Consider the following 23335-nt stretch of genomic DNA (forward strand, 5'->3'; position numbering starts at 1 on the left):
ATTGGATGACACGGCCGGGTGGGAGATATCCTGAGACCCAGCGTTGGTAACTAGCACTGGGGAGACACGGTGTCCAGAAGCGTGGTTGATGTGTCTCAGTGATTTGGCTTGATGGGAGGGAGGCTTGGTAAAGACGACTGGCACTTTTACAGGGGAAATGCTCTGCTTTGGTTTATCCACTCAAAATGGGAAAGTCAGAGCTTGCAGGTATGCTCTGACCAGTGAATGAGGAAGACTGCAAGATGGTGAAGTCGGACAGATCTATGCTGTATATAGACGTATGTATCCCTGTGTATAAAATCTGTGATGTACATTACAGATATAATGCTTGCTCCTGTTCTGGTTTTGCTCCCATCATAATTGTGCAAATAGCCCCATTTACTGAGTGTGAGTAAGGACTACTCATGTGAGAAGCACTGCAGGATATGGCCTTTCAACATTGTAAAAATAGATTTCAGCAGCATGTAGTCAGCAGCTAACGAACTCTACAGCTCCTTCAAAGGGAATCCCAGCCTGGTCCTGCTAGAGAGCACCTGCGATGTCCTACGGGCTAGGTGACACAGTCCTGCCCTGGGCTGGAGGATGAAACCTTCCGTCAACATGAGCCCGGATCCAGAATCTGTCACGGGCTGGAGAAAAGGATGTGTTGTAATAAACAGGAATAATGAGCAGAGATACATCAACTATTGCAAGGGTCAAGAAAACACTGCAAATTGCATGTATACTTAATGGAAGAAGATTCGGGTGTTTGAGTTGCATGCATTTATTATTTGTGGACTGCTGACAGTGTGCTCAGCCCTGTATAAAAGAGGTGTGGACACAGTGCCTGCTCTGCAGATCTCAGAGCCGAACAGGAGTTCTACAGGGCTGGCTACAATACAGACATTGTGGGAGGTAATCCTTTATTGAGCTACTTGTACAAACACCCAGTGAAGCTGAGCAGTGCGGAGGGGAGTGACATTATCCAGGGAACGGGGAACGGCAGGGCTGCCAGCAAGAGGCAGCTCTTTGTTTGAGATGCATTGTCAGAAACGATAAGTTTCTAGCAGGAAATGCTATTTCCTATTTATATGCTTTATTTATTTGTTCTTTTCAGATTGCTGCTTCTGAGATTACTGTTGCATTTAATTTGCAGCCCCCATCCAATGGCTCTCAGGTTTTCTTCTGAAAACGTAAGAGAAAATCCTTAAGACACAGTTCTTCCTTAGATCTCTTACACTCAGTATTATCCACTGCAGAGCAAAATTAATGCATGCCGTTCCTTACTGTTTTCCTTCTTAATTCATTTCTTTCCATAGAGGCTCAGCAAGCGCCAATTTTCCAAGTGAGTTTTTAATCGCCTGAGCCCAGTGTGATGACTGTCTTCCAATCTAGTTGCCATTTGATGCAATCAGTGCTTCAGAATATAATGATGATTTTTTTTTTCCAAAACTGAATGCTATATGGCCAGCTGATAACACTTGACTGCAAAGAAACATAAAATACTGATAGCGCTGTGTGAAAGAATACAGCGCTTGATTGTGTGAGGTCTTCCCCAGCCAAGTGCGTGAAGGTGTTCTGAAACGGTTTCGTAAGATGGGGCACAAAGAAATTTATTATTCCAATACTGAGAGCATAGGCTGGGGAGGCGGTGAGCGAAGGGAGGAGGACGGGAACGCAGCATGCTGAAGTATTTCTCACTGCTGGAATGTTTGCTTTGAAAGGGCCTTTCAAGAGTACATGTTGCCAGGGGAGATTTTTTCTCTCCACATCTTTTATTGCCACCCCACAAATAAAAGATTTCAATACACCAGTACTGGAAAACTGCAGCCAAAAAGAGTCCCCGCCACACAGAAGCTGTAGGCTTTTAGATTTCCCCAACCTGCAGTGAGTTTAGCATGAGAGATTATTACTGTAAAATGAGAAAATCCTTCCTTGGAATAAATCCTTCGTTGCTGTGTTTTTAGGCATATTTTGTGCACTGTAAATGCCAAGCAAACATTTGAAAAATGACTGAGCGAAGATCGGGATCTGAGTACCGTAAGTGAGGCCAAAGTAACGCTGAAGCAAATAAAGGGCAGAAGGGAAACGATGGCTGTGAATGTGGGGCTGCGTTTTCCTTGGAGCAGGTTGCCAGAGTTGTGTGTCCCCTCCTTACAGCCTGTCCTGCAACTCCTCCTCTGTCAGCCTCCTCCCGCAGAGGTCCAGGGGTGGCTTTTCGTCTCTTTATGCAACGTAACACTGGAGGAAACCGCACGGGTGCAGCTGGATTCTACATAACTGCACTTAACCATGGTGAGATGGGGAAGATCCAGCCACCACCATTAGAGTGGAGACACTGTGAGGCTTCTCTTTTGTGGTATTTGTTTAATAAAACAAATGCCCACGATGTATGGATGTTTCCCAGTATTCTCTGTGGATACCATGCTACTGTAACTACTTAAGTTACAACTTGTTTGTTTTTCACAACATTGTTGGTGAGTATGGCTGGCTGAAGTCTCCTAGACAGCCATTTGCAAAGACCTTCTGTTCTCAGGAAACTTGACAATGTGGCTTGTTTAATCGCCTTATGTTATTATTGATATTTTCATCTTGTGTAACTAATTTTGCTGAGGAAAAATACATTATTGCCAACTTTGATCTCCTTAATTCTTGTAAGAAAATGCCTCCAGCTTTGGCCCATTTTGAAGAATACACAGATGGTTTTTGTACAGAAGCTGACTCCTTAGAGAAGGCTGCTGACATTGTGTGAGTGTCCGTGGGTCAGGATGGGAAGGGATCCTGTTTAGTGAGACTGAAGAGATTTTGAGGGTGGCTGCTGCTGCCTGTCTTTCAAATAATTATTTTTCTGTCTGTCACTGGGAGTTCAGAAAGAGCTGCAACAAGCTCAGGAAAAAGCCTAATTTACCTGAAAATGAAGGTGATTCTAAATAAAGAAGGCTAGGATGAGACTGAAAGACAAGAAAAGAACTAAGGAAAAGAGCTACAAGATACCATCAAAGGCAGGAATCTGACTGGAGCAGCTCCTCCCTTCCCCACTCCCCAGCTCAGTGCCGGGTGCTGGGGCACCCTTGCCTGACCCCCTTGCTGTGGCTCCAGCCGCTGCGTGCGCTGCTCCCCGGGAAGGCAGAGGCGATACCCACCAGTGCTGTCTAAACACCTCACTGTGCAAGTGTGTTCTCTAGACAGCAGCCTCTCGAGCAGCATGGGAAACCAGAAGTGTGTTTGTTTCTGTTATTCTCGTTTCAATAAAATCTTTGATGAGTAATCCCTTTGAACCTGTGTGCATAGTTAGAAATGAAGTGGACTGTAGCTTGGCAAGGGAGAATCTATCTGCACAAGAATGGCCCTTAATGCTGAATCAATAAGTGCAAATGCCCTGCGTTGAACATGAGTTCACTGAAAACTGGTGACCTACACCAGCTGCACAGACCATTGTGTTAGGCAACAACGAAGGAAGCAAAGTGTAGAAAAGCAAACATCTTACTGCACAAAAAAAGGGTGCTCTTTCAAGTTAAATAGGACTACATCTATAACCTGCATAAAACATGGGACTTTAATAGAGTTATTTCAGTAAACAGAACCTAATAGCTTTGGTAGCCACACACTGACTTCAGAGGGATGTCATGCTATAAAGATAAGATTACTGGTAGGCAGAAATAATTTCCTTTAAACTCATGAGCCCTCCCCTCTTTGAAAGTTTGGAGTACTTACCTTTAAGGACCACATCGGTAGTGAGAACCCTTATGGCCTTTTCCATGTTACCCTTTAGCAAACAGAAAATGAACTGGACCCACAATACTCCCTGGTACCTGCCACACTGGCCAAAGGGATTGTGACAGGAAGACTCTTTTGGCTTTGTCAAAGATCAGCGCACGCCCAGGAAGATGTTCTCTCTCCAGCGTGTCTGCAGGCAGAGCTCCAAGCCGGGATCTTGTGAGCCCAGCTCCTCAAGCAGCATAAGCAAAGGTCCCAGGAACATTGTGACTCTGCCCCGCTGCTGCTCCGTGGTAAAAGAGATCCCCTAGCAAGACAGGAGGTTTGCGGGAGAGGTTCCAGTTACACTAGAAGCTCAAGAGCTCATCTTTTAAGGATGGTTTTGATAATCTTTCTGTAGGTGTTGAAACTTCCTCGGGCACAGAGGCAGATACCTGCCTTGTGACTGCGTATCCCACTGGATCGAGGGCTTCGGTGCAAGTATAGCAAGCCTTTTGGTTTGGAGACGGTGACTGCTCAGCTCTTAAGTGTCTCAAAAGGGTCATCTTAGGCACTCATTGCCAACACAAACTAAGAGGATGTGGGGATCCTACTCTCTTAAACCCCTTTGGAAACTCTTTGTATGTGAAGAATAAAAGAGAGGAAGCCACAAAGGTATAAGATCTAAGAGCTTAAAGGGACAAAAATGAAAAAAGAACTGAAAAGAAAAAGCTGAAGGAAGCAGCTGAAAGGGAAGAATATGAAATCTATCAGAGAATAAGATGAATGGATAGAAAAAAGAAGTATGGTTGTTGGCAGCAGGTGTAGGTAAAATCCCAGCCAAAACTTCCCTAAGCCCTTATTTGCCACAGGAGTGGGAGATCAATGCAAGAAACTATTTGAAGATTTCAGGATGAAATCATAAATGAAGCCACAGAGGAGATGGCAGCTATCCTATCATAGCATCCTCAGGTTGCATAGGACCTGTGTTCTGCTTGGGCAGCAATGTGACAGTCATAGCACTGGATTACATTATCTGTTTAATTTGTATTAATGGGGAAGGAACTGTCTCTAGAGAACAATAGTACAAAAGAAAAATTATGCATTAATTTAAAAAATGAAATCTCTGCTTCACATTAACTTGGTTTTTGTAGCTATAAAGCTAGGAGATGAAAGTAAGATACCAACCTAGGATTTCATGTGGAAGTAGCTTCTGTATTTGTGAGTGGAATACCTCACATCTGGATTGTGCCTCTCTGGTTGTTCATCTAATGACATCCCCCTGACTAGAGGCCACTTGCAAGTGGCAGCGTGACTAAAATTCCTATTAAAACCTCTGCTAGCTGTAAACTAACTAGTTTGGGTCACAGACACGGCAAAGCATTCAGCTTGGGCTGTTGACCCAAGCCTCACTACACGCAGTACATGTGAAACTGTAATAGGTTTTCACCCAAACCCAGGCTGACTCATGCACAGCTCAATCGGGTACGCTTCCCGGGGCTGTCAGCCTGCTCTGTACTTGCATGACCTGCCTAGTTCAGTTCCATTTGGCTTTCCCTGTCTCTTCTAGGGATTTTTAACGCAGGCCTTCCCTATCCCCTTTTCTAGGGATTTTTAAGAAAGCACCATTTTAAATGACATTGTTTCCTTGTCAGACATAATCTGGAAGTATTGTCTTTTTTTTTTTTTTAATATTATCTAGGTCTTTATGCCTATTCAGTAGCACTGCGTGCATAACAAGAGCAATAAACTCAACAAATTTACTGTCTAAATGCCTGTTTGTCCCAGTGTTTGAGCAACTTGCAACTCTGCCATCATTTGACCCTCTCAAAAGGGAGCAGCAACATCTCTCTCCTGCAGACAGGCACCAGTGATGCGGTCTAATGAAGTTGTCGGGCTCCTTATATGCTCTATCAATGGCAGAGGCTTTAAACGAACCTGTATTTCCTAACATCCATACCAGAGGCTTTTAGGGAATATGTCTGGGTGATGAGGCAAATGTGGCATCATTAAAGAAACATTAAAAAAATGTACATGATCAAGACAACCAACCTCTCCTGGTTTGCTCATCCTCTGTTTGCACTGCTGATTGAATATACTTCCCATTAAGTCCATAATGTGCATTTAGGCCTTCTGGTTAGTAAAGAGAAATCATAACTGCTAGTAAAAGAGCCAAATGGATTCATGTTTTCTGTGATTCCAGGGTTTGGGATATATTTTTATGCTGTGCGTAGCTTTTATGTATACTTGTCTTGTGATGCCGTGAATTGGTCTAACTTTAAGAAAAGAAGGAAACCTTTTTGTTCTGTTCCTAGGGTTTTTTTACATTCTTTGACTGTGGCATGTTTTTCTGCATCTACACAGCCCTAAGCGAAGATGTTAAAAAACAAAACAAAAAAGAAAAATCCAAAAGTACAACAGAGGACTTATGGCAGCACTCCGCGGTTTGTCACTTATCTTTCATGCATGAGTTGGAACAGTTATTTTTGCCCAGATTCAGTGGGGAAACTGAAGAGCTCTACAGATCTATCTTGGCATTTAGGGAGAGTTCATACGAGTACATCCACTGTGGCTGTGGATGGGAGAAATACTGACAGCTAGGAAGAACACACATTTGTTTTAGCTGGACTTTAACAGGGTCTTATTTGGTGACAAAGAAGCTCGTGGACTGAGCTTTGGAGCAAAGATGATCCAGTGAAGAGAGCAATGGTAGCGTCAGGTAGCTTGACATTCATTTTTCTGATAACTCAATCTCTGCCTTTAAGTTAAAGTCAATAGCAAGCTATTTATTTTGATAGGTCATGGTTTCTGAAGAGCTCTGTGGAAAAAGGTAAATTTTGTGTCATCCAAAATGCAGGCATTTTGACATTTGTTCTCACTGTGATTAGCCAATTAAAAAAAAAATATCCTCAAAAGACAAAACCCTGTGGCCTGTTACACATTTTGCAGACCCCAGTAGTTCTTAGGTCTGCAGCCCTCAGCACAGTCTTTCTGCTGTGATACCTGTGAGCTTTGGACCTGGCAATCCTGGGCTGCTCAGTGCAGGACCACCCACCCCAAAGCTACTTCTGAGCCACATGCCGTGGGTCCTCAGGGCTCCTCTTCTGTTTGAGGTTGTTATTAAGCTGTATTCCCTTCTTGGTAAAAAGAAAGATTATGGCAGTTAATTCTTTGTGAGATACATTGAGATGATGAGCAGAGAACCTCTGGAGAAATACGAGCACTGTTCAATGACTTGCGGCAGGTATGCATCATGTGGGGCTGAACTGCATGGTCGGGTCGTAATGTGTAGGGAAAGATGTCATCCTTGGCAAAGCCATTTCCTTAACATCGTCCTTTGCCCATGGAGGAAGATGCTTAAAGGTTGAAAGCTCCAGCATGCTAATGAGAGAGAAAAAAAAGGTGGGAGGTGTCAGCAGCCCCTCAGCCCTGCAGACCCTTTAGACAGAGAGCACTTACACCACTGGTGCGTGTCAACAGAAAAACATTTCCATCTTCAGTACATGTTCATTACTATCAGTGCAACCAAACATTTGTATTACGATTGCACCAGGCATTTTCTTATTCTGCTCTGCACAGGCACTCTAGCCAAGATGTGCTGCTTTCCCCCTTGTTGGAGTTTGGATTTATTGACACAATAAAAGTCAAACAACAGAGAGCAGCAGCGCAGCCTCCACCCTGAGCGTTCTCCCCAAACAGGGCTGTTCCTGCAGGATTTGTTCTGTTCCACTCCCTGCTTCTTCCTGCACCGGAGGGACAATTCACTCCGCTCCTGTTCCAGTTGGAGAACATGAAGGCAGCTGCTACTGCCATCAGATCAGATTTTTCATTCTTGTAACTCACGAGCTCTCTGCAACCCTGCTGTGACTCAGAGCAGTGCAGCTGCTGTCCCGGTGCGGGTAACACACGGGGAGCTCTACCCCCCAGGCACCCACTGATCGCACACGGGCTGTTCCATCCACCCTTACACTTCCCTTGTCTTTACCTTGGATTTCTCCTCCTCTGGTCTGGTAAGAACCCTTAGCCAGGAGCAGGAGGATCGGCAGGAGTACAGCCGTCAGAATCAGTGGGTTATATAGGGGCTTTGTTTCAAGGGATTGCATCTGACTGAAGTGCAGCTTAGGTATGCATGGTGCAGTAATTCCCTTGAATTTATATGCAGCATTTAGGCTTCTAAGTTGAGGCTGTGTCACAACTGAAACACGCAGTCTTAGCACAATCTTGGATCTGTTTATACACAGAAGCAAATCCAGCACTTTGCTCTAAGGAGTTACGCTAAGGCTCATGATTGTGTCATTCTGACATTAAAGAGAGATGAAATATTTTCTCGGAAAAGATCTGCTGTGTCATTCAGTCACTTCCTGACAATTTCAAGAGCCTCACGACTGTACACTTGAATGGAAATCCAGCCGTATTTTTGATACACGGAGACTTTTTTCTTTCCAGTGCACTCATCCTAAAGGCCCTCCCTCTGGTTCCCTGGGTGCCTGTCCAGGAGTATTCCCTGCAAGTCTCCATCCGCAGGAGCACAGCTCCGCATGGGCAGTCACCAAGGAGAGGACACAGCGCAGTCCAGCGGAACGCTCCCGGAGCTGGGACATCCAGGACAGGAACGGGGATGATGGGAAGGAGCAGACCTCTCTTTTTTTTACCTTCATCGTCTGCTCCTCTGTAGCCAATGGACATTTTTTCTCTCACTGTCCCTGTGCTGTAGATAAAGCCCTGTGTATTGTTGCAATACTGCTGTCATTTTAAAAGTGCCTTTTGATGCACAAGGGTAGGAATATTGTAGTTGCAATGCTGACCTTACAGGTATACACAGACTCTCCTGCCATAAAAGTGACAACACTGGCTAAAAGTCCACTTCAAAAAATACTTTTGGGGCCATTTTGGAGCCCACCTGTATTTTCAGCCTTCAGCGAGTCCACATTTTTTTTTTAACTCTTCATAGTTCCTGCTACAGCTAGATGTTTGGGGTTTTTTTTTTTGAAAAATTACGTTTAGTTTATCACAGACTCCAGGAATGGGAATTTTCATAGAAAGCACCAAATATTTTTTGTGTTGTGCTGAAATTACAAGCATTAGCAGGACCGTAGTGCATGCAGTGCAAAAGGATGTGAGATCTAGTGATGTCTAGAAATTGTTTGACCACCTTGTATGTGCAAGGAACTTTTGCATCTTTCTTTGTATACCTCTAAATTCAATTCTTTCTTTGAATTACATCCATCTATGTTTCTTGGCTTTTTCCATTTACCGAATAGGGAACGCTCTCCTAATGCCAATCTTCTGCATCAGCCTATATTAGATGAATAAAACAGTCTAGTCTTGTAAGACTAGAGCAGGAAGGTAATTTTTTTTTTTTTTTTTTTTGTAAAGGCTCTTGACATTCTCTCAAATAATTTTATTGAAGCACTTGGCTGAATGAATTTGAGGGCTGCTTTTGTTGGCTGTGTTTGCGGTCTGAATCTCCTTTTTTCCTTTTTTACTAATTAATGCTAGCTGGGAAGACACATGAATATCGATGCACTAAAATCTAGGCAAAGGACCAGAGTTTTCTTTACAAAATAAAAGTATACTGCTGTGTATTTAAAAACTCATTTTTGGATATTTTTTTTTTCCTGGTGTTCTGTTACTCCTTTGGGATAAGGATGGTGTATGCTTTCGTTACTGGGACAAGATTAAAGGCTAGATCAGTGTGGATAACATCCATGACTTAAGACATTACTGTTAATACTATGTTATGCTCACAAGCTTTGTTACTTGGCTGTCTAGTCTTCTGGGCTTATGGCTTTAAGGAGCTGGTGTAGTTGCCATATATTCAAATTGCATTCTTTGGAAAAGGGTCTTTTGGTAGGAGAAGCAGCATATAGGGCTCCTTTCCTCCACAGAGTAGTCCAGGAGCAGCACAAGGACTTTTATGTGCAGTGGCCCTATTGTGAGCATCCTCCTATTTACTCCACAGCATTTCCGTGCAGCGGGGAAGGGCAGAGTGGCCGGTGTCCTACATGAGGGCTGTACACACTTAGGATCTCTGAGCTTTTTGCACACTGTGCTGTAGCATCTATGAAATATTTGTGGGAGATGAGGAAATCTGGAGGTCATCTGCATTGTCCAGGAACCTTGTGAAACCAGCAGGCACAGAAGGGCTGGTTAGCTTAGCAGTTAAAACAGACCTGCTGGTTTTTTTGAAGTACACATTCTTTAGAAACCTCTATTTCCCCGATTAAAATTTCATTGGAAAAATTGAATGATACGCAATACATGAAATTGAATGAATACGCATGTAATTGTTTCTTTTTCTTTTAATTTCATGGAGCCTTAGATCTTAAATTTCAGTCATAGGGATTAAAGCCATGAATCATGAACACTAAGTTTACTTAGTACACAAAAGATTACTTCTAAAGCCCATTATTTTTCAAATAACTTCACTGGAACTGGAGTATGTTACACCTGCCTGAATATTCTCCCCTCTTTCTTTTCTCAGTGATATGTAAATTATTCTTTCAGCCTATAACCCCATTTGCATGAGTAATTCAAGTGGCGGAAAAAAAAAAAGAGAGGGGAAAAAAAAAACCACCTTAGCTTACAGCTCAAACATATGTGTTAGTTTCACCTAATTAACAGTTTTTACAGAACAGGTTCAGTGTTTGCAATTAGAATTGGTGCAAGAAAGAGCTGGCACCATATGCTGGGGTTTCACCAGATAAACAACTCTCAAGCCCTTCTGGGATACCAGCTGATGAATATAAAGTGTGTGGATGTTTATTTAAACTAACAAGTGTTGGTAATGCCTAATCTGTAGAAGTTTAAGGATCAAATACTTAAGTAAATCCACTTCAGACAAGCATGTGCTTAGAATTGGTGGTGATGAGAGTTCCTTTATCGTAGTGCGAAGAATGAAGGTGTCTGTCTAAAGATAAGTGTACCTGTCTGGGAAGGGTGTTTGTCCAGGAGAGGCACTGCATCATGGTGACAAGGCAAGTAGCAGCCATGCTGACTTGCATACTAAATTGCTTAAAAGAAACAGAAACCCATGGAGCAAGAAGGGACTGGCACAATTCTGATCGCAAATGGACAAAGAAGCAGGAGATCCTGCTCTGAGCTCGGTGCCATGTGTTCTCGTTATCAACAAAAGTAGTGGTTGAATGAAGAGGAAAGGAAGAAAAAAAAAAAAGTGTTCCTCAAGCTTCCCCCAAACACAAACTGCTGAGATTTAAATGAGCCTGAACCACATGAAATAAATTTCATGTGCACCTGCTCGTCTGCATCCTGGCAGTGAAGTGCTGCTCTATCAAGAGAAAATTGCTGTTTGTCCAAACAACTTGAAGTATGATATACCGAAGAACTTCATCCTCTGAAAAAATACTGCCTGAAAATCTCCCTATTCAAAGCTTGTGTCACAGTTGGCTGTCATTGTGTTGCAATAGACAGTGAAGTCCTCACATCCCTTAAAACTCCTGGTCTGAGGCCAGAAAATCAGTAGAACGTCTCTCATTTACTTCAACGAGGGTTGGATCAAACCTAAAAAAGGCATGCTGTATCCCCTACCAGTTACATCCCATTTTTCTTTCACACATCAAAGTAGATTCCCATCTGGTTTCCCAGCCGACTGTTGAAATGTCTGTGCTAAGACCAATAGCAACACAGCCACCACTATCTTTTCGTTCTTGGTATCAAGCATCATTTCTTCTTGTGCAGGGGAGCTGACATTCCTGACAGACCAACCACTATCTGTTCCAGGTACTGTGAAGAAAGGCATTCTCTTATCTTCCAAAGACACCAGCATCTTTATATATATATATACAGCCATTGATTCGAACTAATGAAGATGATCTGTCTGTCTTAATCTGCACATGGTGATAATAAATTAGTGGGGAGAGCAGAAACAATAACTTTTAATTCTGACAGAAATCCTTAGCTTGATTTTAGTTGAATTAAAAGCTCAGCTGATTAGTAAACGTACTTGGTACATGGAACAGAGAATATTTTGGCAGCCACCATGTACTGCTATTAGGTGCCTCGTAGTCACCTTCCGTATTCGCCCTACATAATCAATAAGAGCGAAACGCCAGAGCATCCGCCGCTGCTGTGGATGCAGAGTAGTTATTACTGAGCCTGAATTAAGTCAGGCTGAGCAGCAGTCTGGAGTCTGAAAGCACACCCACCTTCTTTGGTCCTCCCCTTTCAACCTGTGCACCCGCCAAACTTCTCATCTCCAGCAGGACCGCCCCTGCACGGCGTGCTGGAGAATGAATGAGAGCAGCTGCTCTGCACCTGGGACCGAAATCCTGGCAGATCTCACGTTGGTTAATAATTTTGCATGGACCAACAGTTTTTGAATAGCGCACACTTCATTCAGTACAGCAGGTTTTAAATTCTTCTTGTACGTTCATGGATCATTGCACCTTTTCTAAGCCACAGCAATTGTCTCTGTTGTTAAACCAAAATGTTAATGTCTTCCATGCTGTCCTTCCCTCTAGTTCAGTGCATTTCAATGGGGGTTAAAAGGTAAAAACACTCTCAAAACTTCAAATACCCATTCTCATCCTCGCCCATATCCTGCTTCTCATCATCAGTAGTGTTTAATAGTGACATCTACAGAGAAAATGAGCAGAGGCTTCTTCAATAAAACAATAAGGTATCGGTAACTCCATTGTGCTAGCTGCTGCTGAGCTGCTATTAAAATGGTTTCATGTTGTCCACGTGGAGCTCTGTGCATCTGTGTAACTGACAATCCCCTCCACAAGCCTGCCGCTCAGAACATCACGTTTGTCTGGTCTCTTGGACACACAGCACTTCAGTTTGTTATCTGTTTTTTTCCAAACCTTTGCTTTCCTGGACAAAAAAAGCGTTTCCTTTCAATCTTGCTTCTAACTCCTCGCCATTACATTTCAGGTCCGAGTACAAATTACAGTTTGTATTTTGTACTACTGCCATAAGGAGTCTTCAGGCTAGCCCCAGTCTGGCAGGCGTAGTCATGGATATTGTTGTTCTCTGTATCTGCAGTGTTCTCTGTGCAGCTCATGGTAGCCATGGGGATTGTTCTTAGGAACCCTGAACTGGGACTGGGTTGCGCTGAGTGCTGAAGCACTTGTGCTCCCACCAACTCTTCACTTTCACAGCAAGTGGTTGTCAGATTGCATTTCTGTTTCTAACGAAAGAAACTTGAAGTCCAGACAGGAGTTTTGACTCTCCCACTTTAGTCCTTTAGAACAATAAAACTGGGAAGAATGATCATTACAAAATGCTAATTTCAAAATGGCCTGGGGTTCCCAATGGATTTGTTCATGTCATTTTGGAAATCTCCACCTACCTGGTTAAATGCCTGGTAACCTCCAAAACTCCGACCTTTGATGCTTGAGCATCCTTCACTTACTTAATTCAGTGAGACTATAGTCTCAGGTCCCCAAATGTCTATAGTATAGCTTGCAGCTGAAAATGTGTGTTAGACCAATTTCTATTACCTACTGTGTATGCCTCAGTTTCCTCGTCTATAAATGGGTTGTAAAATACCACCATCCTTTTGGTTTGTGTTGAAAATCCACAGATTAGAAGAAGTGCCACAGGACAGTTTGGCATTGTACTTGGTATCACTCTTACATCCACTTAGTCACTGTTGCTTCATACCAAATTAAACAGAATTACTTCATTTAGGTAATAGCTTTTCCTTTAAAATTCATTATACATTCGTACACAGCTGTGTGCACACACACCATTCATGTAAATACTGGTGAGAAGTGTATGTCTGAAAAAAGATGAACGTGGGGTAGCAGTAAGGGCTGGGGAAGCCCTGAAGTGCTGCTGACAGGAGAGGTCCATGTGAGAGAGCCATCTTGCTCTCTCCTCCCACACAAGGGAGTGATGGGTGAAAGAAAAAATAACGGTTGTGCCAAGCAGGCATTTAACAGCAAAGTCTTGTTTAACTGAAGAACTCCCAAGTGGTAAACAGGCACAAAGATTGCAGCTGTTTTCTGTTACATCTCATTCAGTCTCCTTACAAATTGACCTGCAAGCTGATGGTAAGTTATGGGCTCTGGAATCAAACCTGCACGTAAAGCTGAACCATGCAGCAGGCATTGTTTGTTTTCTTGTTAGTTCACACTCTCTCCATTTTACCTGTTTGCCCAAAGGGTGTGTAAGCCTTTGTGGACCTGAACACCGAACAGTTTCCCAATTACTCTTTTGGACTGCTAGCTACTTTTGTACTGGATTAGTCTAAAACGAGGAGGCTGTGACAGGCTGTACAGGGCAGATTGTGCTTTTTACAATTACTTGTGGGTCTTGGTACCAAGCACCTGTGTCAAAGCTCAGAGAGGTTAATAGCAGCCCCCCTTCTCTTGACCTGCACACCGGTGCACATCACTGGCTGTCCTGCCCTCCTGGCTGTAAACTCAAATTGCACTTTCTGATTTTGTCAGGCTGTTTTAAACAGGCTTGCTCTATACATTTTAGATGAGAGGGTGGCATTCTAAGTTTTTGCTGTGCCTTCTCAACTGTCTAGTGTTCGCAGAAGAGAGTTAACAGTATTTCCCCCTCTTTTTTTCCCCTCAGAACCAGCAGCTCAAAAGAAATCTGTGCATTAAGTCACCTGCTAATGTAACTGCCTGTGTTACCCCGCTGCATCAGAGTTTGCCCCACGGCAAACCCGAGCGCTTTCTGATGTAAACGGACACACGCTCCCCAAACGTCAGCAGCAGGTTGTAGGAGTTCCCCTTCCAGCAGCATCAGAAGTCACTTCTGGCAGTCAGCATGTGACTAAAAAAGCATGGAGGAGACTTTAAAAGGGAGAAAGTGAAGGAGAACATTTGCTGTAGGCCATCGGCCAGAGAATACAGCTGGCACAGAGTCCCCAGAGCTCAACGTGTGTTTCTCATCTCCTCTTCACTCTGGAGGAGTCTCAGAGTGCTTAGTGTGAAATCACACCTCTCGTCTGAGACCTGGATGAAAGGAACTCTTTGTCCTGGGTCTGTAGTAGATCCCAAGTGAAAAAGGAGCACTGGGCATTTTCTGTACAGAGTTCTTGTTTCCTTCAGATGAACCAAGTCTACTTTCACGTAACTGCTGTAAGGTGTAGTGAGTGAAACATGGCAGTAACTAAATGTACCTAAGCGTAACAGAGGCTTCCTCAGGTGAGCTTTAGCCTAGCCTGAGTGCACTGTGGTCATTGTTTCACATACTTCATCACAGGATTCAGCTGGAGTCAGTTGATGGCTGTGGTTTTCACTCTTATAAACTTAACATAAACTTAATTTTCCTTTAAATTCTTTGGTTTGCTTGTACCTAATAGAGTAAACCCAAATTCCAGCAACATCATCTCTCTCTAAGTTTTCTTCTCAAGGATAGATTATTTTTGGGAAAATAGACTTAAGTGAAACATGAGTTCTGAACTCTACACAAGGCCACTGGATGAACTTCTATAGCATAATTATATACGCTGATTTATACTTACCCCTTGGTCAGTATGTAAATGGCTGAATAGCTCTGTCTAGACATATAATCTATGAAATTTGTAAGCCTAGTCTGATATTTTTACAGCTACAATTAAAGTCCATCTTTCAGTTCCCTAATTGAGCACCTTTCTTGCCTGCTGACAAGAACATTTTAAGCAGCAAGAGGAGAATCTAAAATATTAGCTGCTGTCATGTCAGATATTAGTTATTCCCCTGATCCAGTCTTGATGTTTATCCCTCCCTCTGTGAGTTTTCTTAATTATTTCTGTCTTGTATTAATTCTCACAAAACTCCCTAGATGTAGGCTTTATGATTTAGAATCTCAGCTGCTCATTCAATTAATGGGCTTGATTAATGTGCTTAAATTTTCCAGAGACACTTGTGACACATTATGAGGGGGAAACAAAGACTCTGAGTATGCTCCATCTCATTTGTGGTACTCCTGAGCCTGGAGTCTATTTCAAGCTCTTTATCAGATAGCTAAGGTTGGGGTTTTTTGTTTTTGTTTTAAATTCTTGGACTCATTAAGCATTTACGTGGAAGGAGTGTTCTCTCCAGAAGAGTGACTTAGTTTCCTTTGCTCCATCCCTCACAACCTGGCTTAGTCCCTTTGTGAAAAAGCAATTGATTGTCATTTCAGCACATTGATTAACATCTGAGAAGCCAACTTGAAAATGGCAAATGTGGAACTGCAGCTCTTTTACTTTATATATGAGTACTGCATATGGAGAAAAAAAAACATCAGAGTGAGCTTTTCAAGCAAGAATCTCAAAGCACTTGAGAATATTTTAGCAAAACTATTACATAATAATAAGCAGTACAGGAGAATGATGTTAGTTGGACCGTGATCTTGTAAAAGGGGCAATCTGAAAAGTTTTTCTGGGTGGTCTCACTAAGTGTGAAAAAGTCTGTCAGTATGGTTGATGTTCGGTGGATATGTACCAACAGATTAACTGGCACAATGGTCCCAAATGTTTCTCCTTCCATGTTGGCTTGCAAGTTGCCATAATTTTCAATGTTGTCACAATAATTCTGGAAAGAAAACTTGTCACTGAATGACCTGCATAAAAGCTCCTTGTATTGTTTTCCTTCTGAAGTAGGTGATTCTTAGGCAAGTTGCCTATAAATCTTAAAGGCATTATGAGAGCCATTTAGGCAACATTTTGTTGTTTAAACGTGCTCCATATGATAGTAGAATTCAGGTATTGTCCATCTAACAGCAATATACCACGTTAGAGTTCAAGAGAAAAATTATATTATTCCCAGATTTAAAGCGCGACAAACTTAATTTCGAAGTCGTATGTGAGGACTGCCTTTGAGGTGGGGAAAAAAAAAGCAAGCCTGCTACACATTTTCTGTAATTTCTCTTGGCTCAGTAACCCTTAATTCCTGGTAATATCAGAAAAGATTTGAGGTACATTTGCAGAGTAAACCCAGCCTGTGTTTCAGCATATTCCCCACTGAAGTATACATGAGTTATCTCAGTAACTTCAGTAAACCAGAACTTAATCACTGGCTTAGCCAGAATCCCTTCAGATGTGCATCCCAATGCATTATACAACATGACACAGACCAGTCCTGACAAGAGAACATTTCAGTAATACAACTACATCTCATAAGCCATGGTTTTAAAAGATTAAAACCACAGTACATGGATGCTGTTGGGGGCTATCACCTCTCTCTCTCTTGCTTCAAAGCAGAATGCAAACCTGTATATAGGTATATTTGCATATACATATATACATGGTATACATCGATCTAAATGTCTGTGTGTATATATAATAATGTATAAGGATACACATACATTCTTAAATATATTAAAAATTGCACCTCATGAAGTAGTAGTTCCATGTTTTCAGGATTCAGGTCAAATGCGTTGCTACATTCTGTTCTTTGTATAAATAAGATTTGTGCTCAGGACCTTGATTTTGTGCCAGAGGATCCCTGAGACCAAGAGGGCAGATGACAGGTAGTTTAGAGCCCACGTGCTAGTTTTGGCAGCAATTTCATATAATGACGCAAAGCAACTATCAGTACATTTTGCTAAAACAATTACTGAGAGGTTCTAAAAATTAATGCTTCTGCTGCACTTCTGCTTATGAGCCATAAGGGGATCTTTGTCTTTCAGCATTACAGTGCTCAAGGAAAAAGGAAAGGATTCTGTTTTATGGTTCTGAGTCAGTCTTTTTCTTACTAACATATGGCCCCATTTTTTCCAGGTTCTTTAAGCAAGTTGTAATCATAAACTTTGATGCACATGGAGTTTGATTCATGAAAAGTTTAATTTGCCTAGTATAAAAGATTCACATAGGTTATATAACATCATTAAATTATTTTTGTAGTTTGAGCAGTATCCGTTGAGGAAAGCAGAATTGTTTCCCTGGGGTCCACTTATCACTGTTTGCTACTAATTAGAAAACTGAAAATACAATATGCACAATTTGCATTATCAGTGCTGTCTTTGGACTGATGCATCATTCCTCCTGCTTTCTCAGGAAATTTTATTCATTTCCTAATTAATCTTTTTTTTTTTTTTTTAAGGTTTCTGACAGATGTGACTCCATCTTCGTTAATGGCAAGGAAATGAAAAGCAAAGTGGATACTATTGTTAACTTCACTTACCAGCATTTTACCACCCAGTTAGAAGTGACGGTCTGGGTTCCACGGCTCCCGCTGCAGATAGAGATCTCTGATACAGAGCTCAGCCAGATCAAAGGCTGGAGGATACCCGTCACCTCCAATAAAAGGTATGCTTACAGCACTGGCACACTCCAGGTACATGCCCAGGGCCTCTGATTTCAGAACATAACAATTTTTTAGAGTATTTCTCAGAATCTACACTCTCCTGTTTAAAATTAGCTTTACAGTCTGTCTTAGCCTTCATTAAAACATCCAGCAATGATATCAGTAGGCTACATTTTATCCTGATCTGTGTAGTTTAAAAGTCAGTGGCTTTGCCTGGAGCATTAATCAATTCTACACAATCTCAGGAAATCCTATCATCATACACACTGATGTGCACATCTGAGGAAAAGAACCTGGACCTCTTGCATGTGTGTGGACTTTGGATGATTATTCAGTCTTTGTACAGATGCGCTCTGTGGCTGAAGCATTATTTAGTAGATCTGAATTAGGCAAAAAAAACCCCACTTATGCTCCTACTGAAGACTATATTCTGATGAACAGATTCTACTGGGAGAAATATGGATGGGGAAAAAAAGGAAGGAGGCGGGGCAGGGAATTTGAGCTCTGTTCTACCCATCCCTACCGAAATACCAACTGTAGAACAACCATCATTTGGACAATTGTCAAGATTAAGGACTTCCAGGAACACTGCTATATTGGTGGATTTCAGGCTAAGTTGAAAAATACTACTGGAGAACAAGGCCTGACAGCAGCTGAGATTTATAATACAGTCGAAAAGCATTTCTGGCAGCAGTAAGTGTAGTGCTAAACACTGTGGCAGTCCTAGCCCAGGAGAACGTCGCGGCTATTGAAGAGCCTTGAAGAGCCCAAATAGACAGCACTGGAGTAGAATTATCTAACACTTTATGAGGGCATAAAACTAAGGGTAATAGGACACAATTTTCAGGATACTCCGATGATGAGCTCCAAAGAAGTGGACTGACTTACCTCTTAGCTATGGGGACGTTTTTCCTGGCTGTGACAGAAGTGATGATGAGGATCTGGCACAAGAGAAGATTCTGCGTTTGCTTCAGCAATCAAGGCAAAGCTTCCATTTGTGGAAGGAAGAGATGTGCTAGGTGAGGAATGAACTGAACGTATGCCTGCTTACTTAACTTACCTTCCTCTGCTGTAACGCTCCCTTTGGCGCAGCTCCTGCTAAAGCCAGTGGGGATTTTGCTGAGTAAACAGCTGCAGAATTAGGCTGTTGATGTTTTTTTATAGGAGCAAACTTTCACCAGCAAGCTCGGTGAGTTAGACATTCAACTGTGGTTAACGGTCATGGGCATTCTGACTTTAAAGCCATTACACACCGTTCTGGAAATTTACCCCCTGGTATCTAGTTCTGATTTATTTGGCCAGCTGAAATAAAGATAATGGTCCGAGAGTCTGCTCTGTTTGCAAGCTGGCAAGTGGTGCAAGTTTGCTGCTGGTCATACGGATCTGAACCGCTGGCACATCTTCAGCAAGCATTTTCCATGAATGGCGGAAGAGAAAGTATGGACGCTGTATCGTCCCCAGAATTGCAGCTGGTAGTTTATGACACTGTGTGTCGGCAGTCCATGCCCGCGTGAATGGGAAAGGTTTCAACTATAAATAAATTATCCCTTGTTTTATGGAATATTCACGTGGATTTTTTTTAACTTTGGGGGTATTTTAAATCAATAGGCAATCTAGGACTAGCATTAGTTGTGCTCACTCTGACATTTACTTTGTACACAAGGTTTTTACATTCTCTTTATTTTTAGATTTGGATGGGTTTTACCTGAGATTTAGTGGCCTTTCCTTTCTTTTTTTTTTCCAATTTTTCCTCTTTATTTTTTAATCTGCTTATACCTCCATCTCCTTCATAGCTACAGGTTTCCCAGTATCCTAAAACATGAGGGAATTCTTATGATGAGTTTTTAAATAGTGACCTGAAGCACATGAGACGTTTGGACTAGAGTCAGGAGCTGCAGGCTGGCTTCCTGAATCCTCATTCAGTGACACAGCCAGGAGGCCACATCACTTATTCTGAACAGTGGCTCAGCCTGTAATTCTTCACAGTGCCCTCCCGGTATCTCTAACACCGTGTTAGTGCTGCACAGTGAGAAGGTTGTCTTGTGTGATACCTGAGAAGAGGTTTGAAAGAGAAAGTGCTTTAATCTTTAAAAAGAAACGCAAAGCCAAGCATTTCCCAGTAGGCGTGGTACAGTATTGTATTGCTTCAACTTCACTTTCATGTAACAGCCAGTATTTGCAATTTCCGTGAGGCTTTTGATATCTGTCCTTAAAGGAAACTACTTTAAAAAGAAGAGGGCATCTAAATCTTGGATTCTTTCGCAAGTCCCTGCCAACAGGCTTAGGCAGTCTTAAATTTAGGTTCAGTGACACATGGCCCACAGGTCACCTAAAACTATGTCACTGTCCTCAGGTTTGGCCATGGAAGGATTGTAATGTGTCTTCATTCCTCACCTCACCACAGACAAAACAATTTTCTACTGTCCTCCTGTCCACTAGGGTTGGGAGCTTCACACCACTCCCTTGTCTTCTTGGCAAGACCTAAACATTGCTATAAAGTATTTCATCAATAGTCAGAAGGTAAAATTTTTGAGCATTTGAGACACTTCAGCAACCTCCAAGCATCCCTTCATCTCCTGTGGCTCCCCCACTGCCTTGTTCCCACGTGCTTGGCACGGCTGTACTGGTCCAGTTGTCTGAGGGGCAGAGCCAGAGGGCAAAATATGACTGAGTTTAAAATAATCTTTCAAATGTTTTTATTGGTGCTGTCAACCAAAGAAACACTTGTGAAACTACTGCCTCAGCATGGCTGTTCTTCATCTGAATATAGCTGCTTCTGTTTCAGACCTGAAAAAGTGTTTGTATGCCTTAAATCACTGTTCTTCCCAGTGATGTTTGTTGATCTAATAAAATGTATTGCTTCTCCCTGTGAGCCCTGTCATGTTTGTAATTGTAAAATACATGTGACTACACACATTTGCTTACCTAACTTCTTGAATAATTTCACTAAATTGTTTTTGTTTACATTGTTTTCACAAAACAATGAAAAAGACAGGGTCTTTACAAAAATTTTACAAATGCCACATACCTAGCTCAGTTTGAACTTTGTCGGTTTTTTACCTGATCTGAACTGCTGTAAGAGCAGGAACTTGCTACAGGAACAGAAAGAAAAAAAAAAACAGGCTGCTTTTATGCTGGAAACTGGAAAAAAAATATAGTGTCCCTATTGTAGGAGTAGTAATACAATTTACCAGGTCAGTCTGTAAATGTATGGCAAACCTTTGTTATTATCCAGAGAACCTGATCTGCGGTGCGTGCCACTGCAGATATGAGGAGCCTCCCTTGCCAGATGAAAGCCAGCTCCACAGATGTGCTTGTGGCTCCTGCACGGTATGCGGTCCTCCAACGAGCTTGGGCCAATAGGAACTCTGCTCCTGCAACGGGCTGCGGAAAAATCCACAATCTCAGCAAACGAAATGTGTCTATTTAAATTAAAGTCAAATATTAGAGCATAGAAGACGTCCAGCCAGACTCTGCTAGTCTAACAAGAACATTTGTTTTGGTTCCGCATACATCTGCAAAATAATTACCTTCTTGAAGTCCCTGTACTACCTCTGTGCCTATACATTTACATGGGATCCAACCTGCATTAATAGGAACTGCGTGGCTAAGGTCTCACAGACCAAGCTGGAAATTTAATTTAAGTAAATATTTGCAACTGGGATAAGCACATTGTTTTCTTAAAGCTCCCAGGGAGGCAGCCATCACACAGCACGACTCCAGTATATGCTTCAGTGTCAGGCACGTAGTTTACTGGACTTTTACCAGTGTCTGCCCTTACTGAGCTGTAGGTGCTAAAGCCACTATGACTGCAAACCTCTGAGCAGCATAAACCTTCAAATCCTACAAAACAGAGTTAAGCCAGACATGATATTGCTTATGAATGGCAGTCTGTTGAACTAACGGTTAATTAGGAGGTAGCTCTACTTCGGTCCTCTCCAGTACTAGAAGCAAAAGTAGGAAAGTTAGCCTAACTTAAATGCAGGAAAAAAAATAGCTGCTCTCGTTAAACCTCTGTGTGAGTGCTGCCACTCAGAAATAAAGCCATACTTTAAGGCAAACGAAGTGAAACTGGATTCAAACCATTCCATTTGTGAATAACAACACGAATATCCTGTAAATTCACTCCTTTAGTTAACTGCTTTTAATGTCCTGTGAAGATAAGGCCCCAGAGATTTTTTTTTTTATGTACAGGTAGACTGTATTTTCAAGATCTGTAAAGGTACCAAACTGCACTTTTTCCTGAACTGTGAGTGGAGCTATGTGCAACTTATTCTTGTGCAACTAATTAAACTTCTAGTGTTTTGTATCTGAAAGAGATTTTTTTTTTTTCAATTAGGGGTGTTGCAAATGTTTTTTAAATACATGACTTTTAATGAGTATTTCAAATTCAAACCTAGCAAAACTGATTTCTTTAGTTTTTGTTTTTTTTAACAGAGAATTAGCATCTGGCCCAAGAACTGGATTCCCTGTTTGAGTGGTGCAAATTAAGAGAGACATACTTAAACTGCTCGCAGCCAGCGTCTCTACTGTAAAGCTGACAGATCACTGATGAGATCAGTGCTAGCAGGCACTCCGGTAACAGGGCTGCTGGTTTAACTCAGCTCTCTGGCAAAGGCTTTCTCTGTGTGAAATGTAAATTGAATGTAATTCTGGCAACCCTGCCTCACTCCAGAAAAGCAAAAAAGTCTTACAAGCAAGTTTGCCAAGTAGCAAGAAATAGGGTAAGAAGAATTCTGAGAGATATCCAGAGCTAACTTGGAGGTGACCAAGGGAAAAAAGCACAATATGCAGCCATACCTTACATTCATGAAGACATGTCTTAAAACAAAAATGAGCTCACTGCTTAAGGAAGGATTTTAAGCCTACTGAAAATGCTGCAACAAGAAGTTTAAGACTCTAAAGGGAACTATGAAATTCAACGGCTCTCAGACATTTTGTTGGGCCTGTGGAGACAAAACACTGAAATGTTCCAACTTACTGAATCGTGGATTTGTGGCTTTGAAGTGGAAATGGGTATAATTCATGTAGAAAAAGAAAGAATTGGAGTTGCTACCTGGTAAAGCAGACTTGCAAAGCTTGTACTGAAAATTCAAACACCTCTCTTTTTACTTTGCACTGACATAAAGTGCCTTGCCCATTCCGTGGTTTAGGGATGCTTTTCTCATGTTCCACGTTTGCACGCAATAAAAACCATCTGTTTCTGAGTAGAAGTATACAGATACAAACACCTATAAACATTTCCGTAATGAAATGGAGCTCTTACCTTTGTTTGTTAGAGATACCACAAGGGAAGAGTTGGACTTGAATCATCTTTTTTTGGTTGGTAGTACTGGTGCACACACAGTCTCAAGCCTGGCAGTAAGGGCAGGAATGCTCCCTCTGTGCCCTTATGCAACACTCCTTATCTCTGGTCATTCTTTTTTATTCATTTATGAGCTGCATGGGACTGGGACTGAAATGTC

The 23335-nt window shown here is 42.1% G+C and overlaps 1 protein-coding gene across 1 annotated transcript in view; it reads left to right on the forward strand.

The window, feature by feature from the left end:
- Window positions 1-23335, forward strand: part of TMEM132B (transmembrane protein 132B) — a 246649-nt gene that overhangs the window by 212409 nt on the left and 10905 nt on the right. Inside the window, exon 6 of the mRNA XM_086761697.1 lies at window positions 17667-17872. Within this exon, the coding sequence (XP_086617823.1) occupies window positions 17667-17872 (206 nt within the window). The remainder of the gene's footprint in view (window positions 1-17666; window positions 17873-23335) is intronic.

This window comes from Chlamydotis macqueenii, chromosome 17 (assembly GCF_036417535.1).
Source record: "Chlamydotis macqueenii isolate bChlMac1 chromosome 17, bChlMac1.mat, whole genome shotgun sequence".
NCBI lineage: Eukaryota > Metazoa > Chordata > Aves > Otidiformes > Otididae > Chlamydotis > Chlamydotis macqueenii.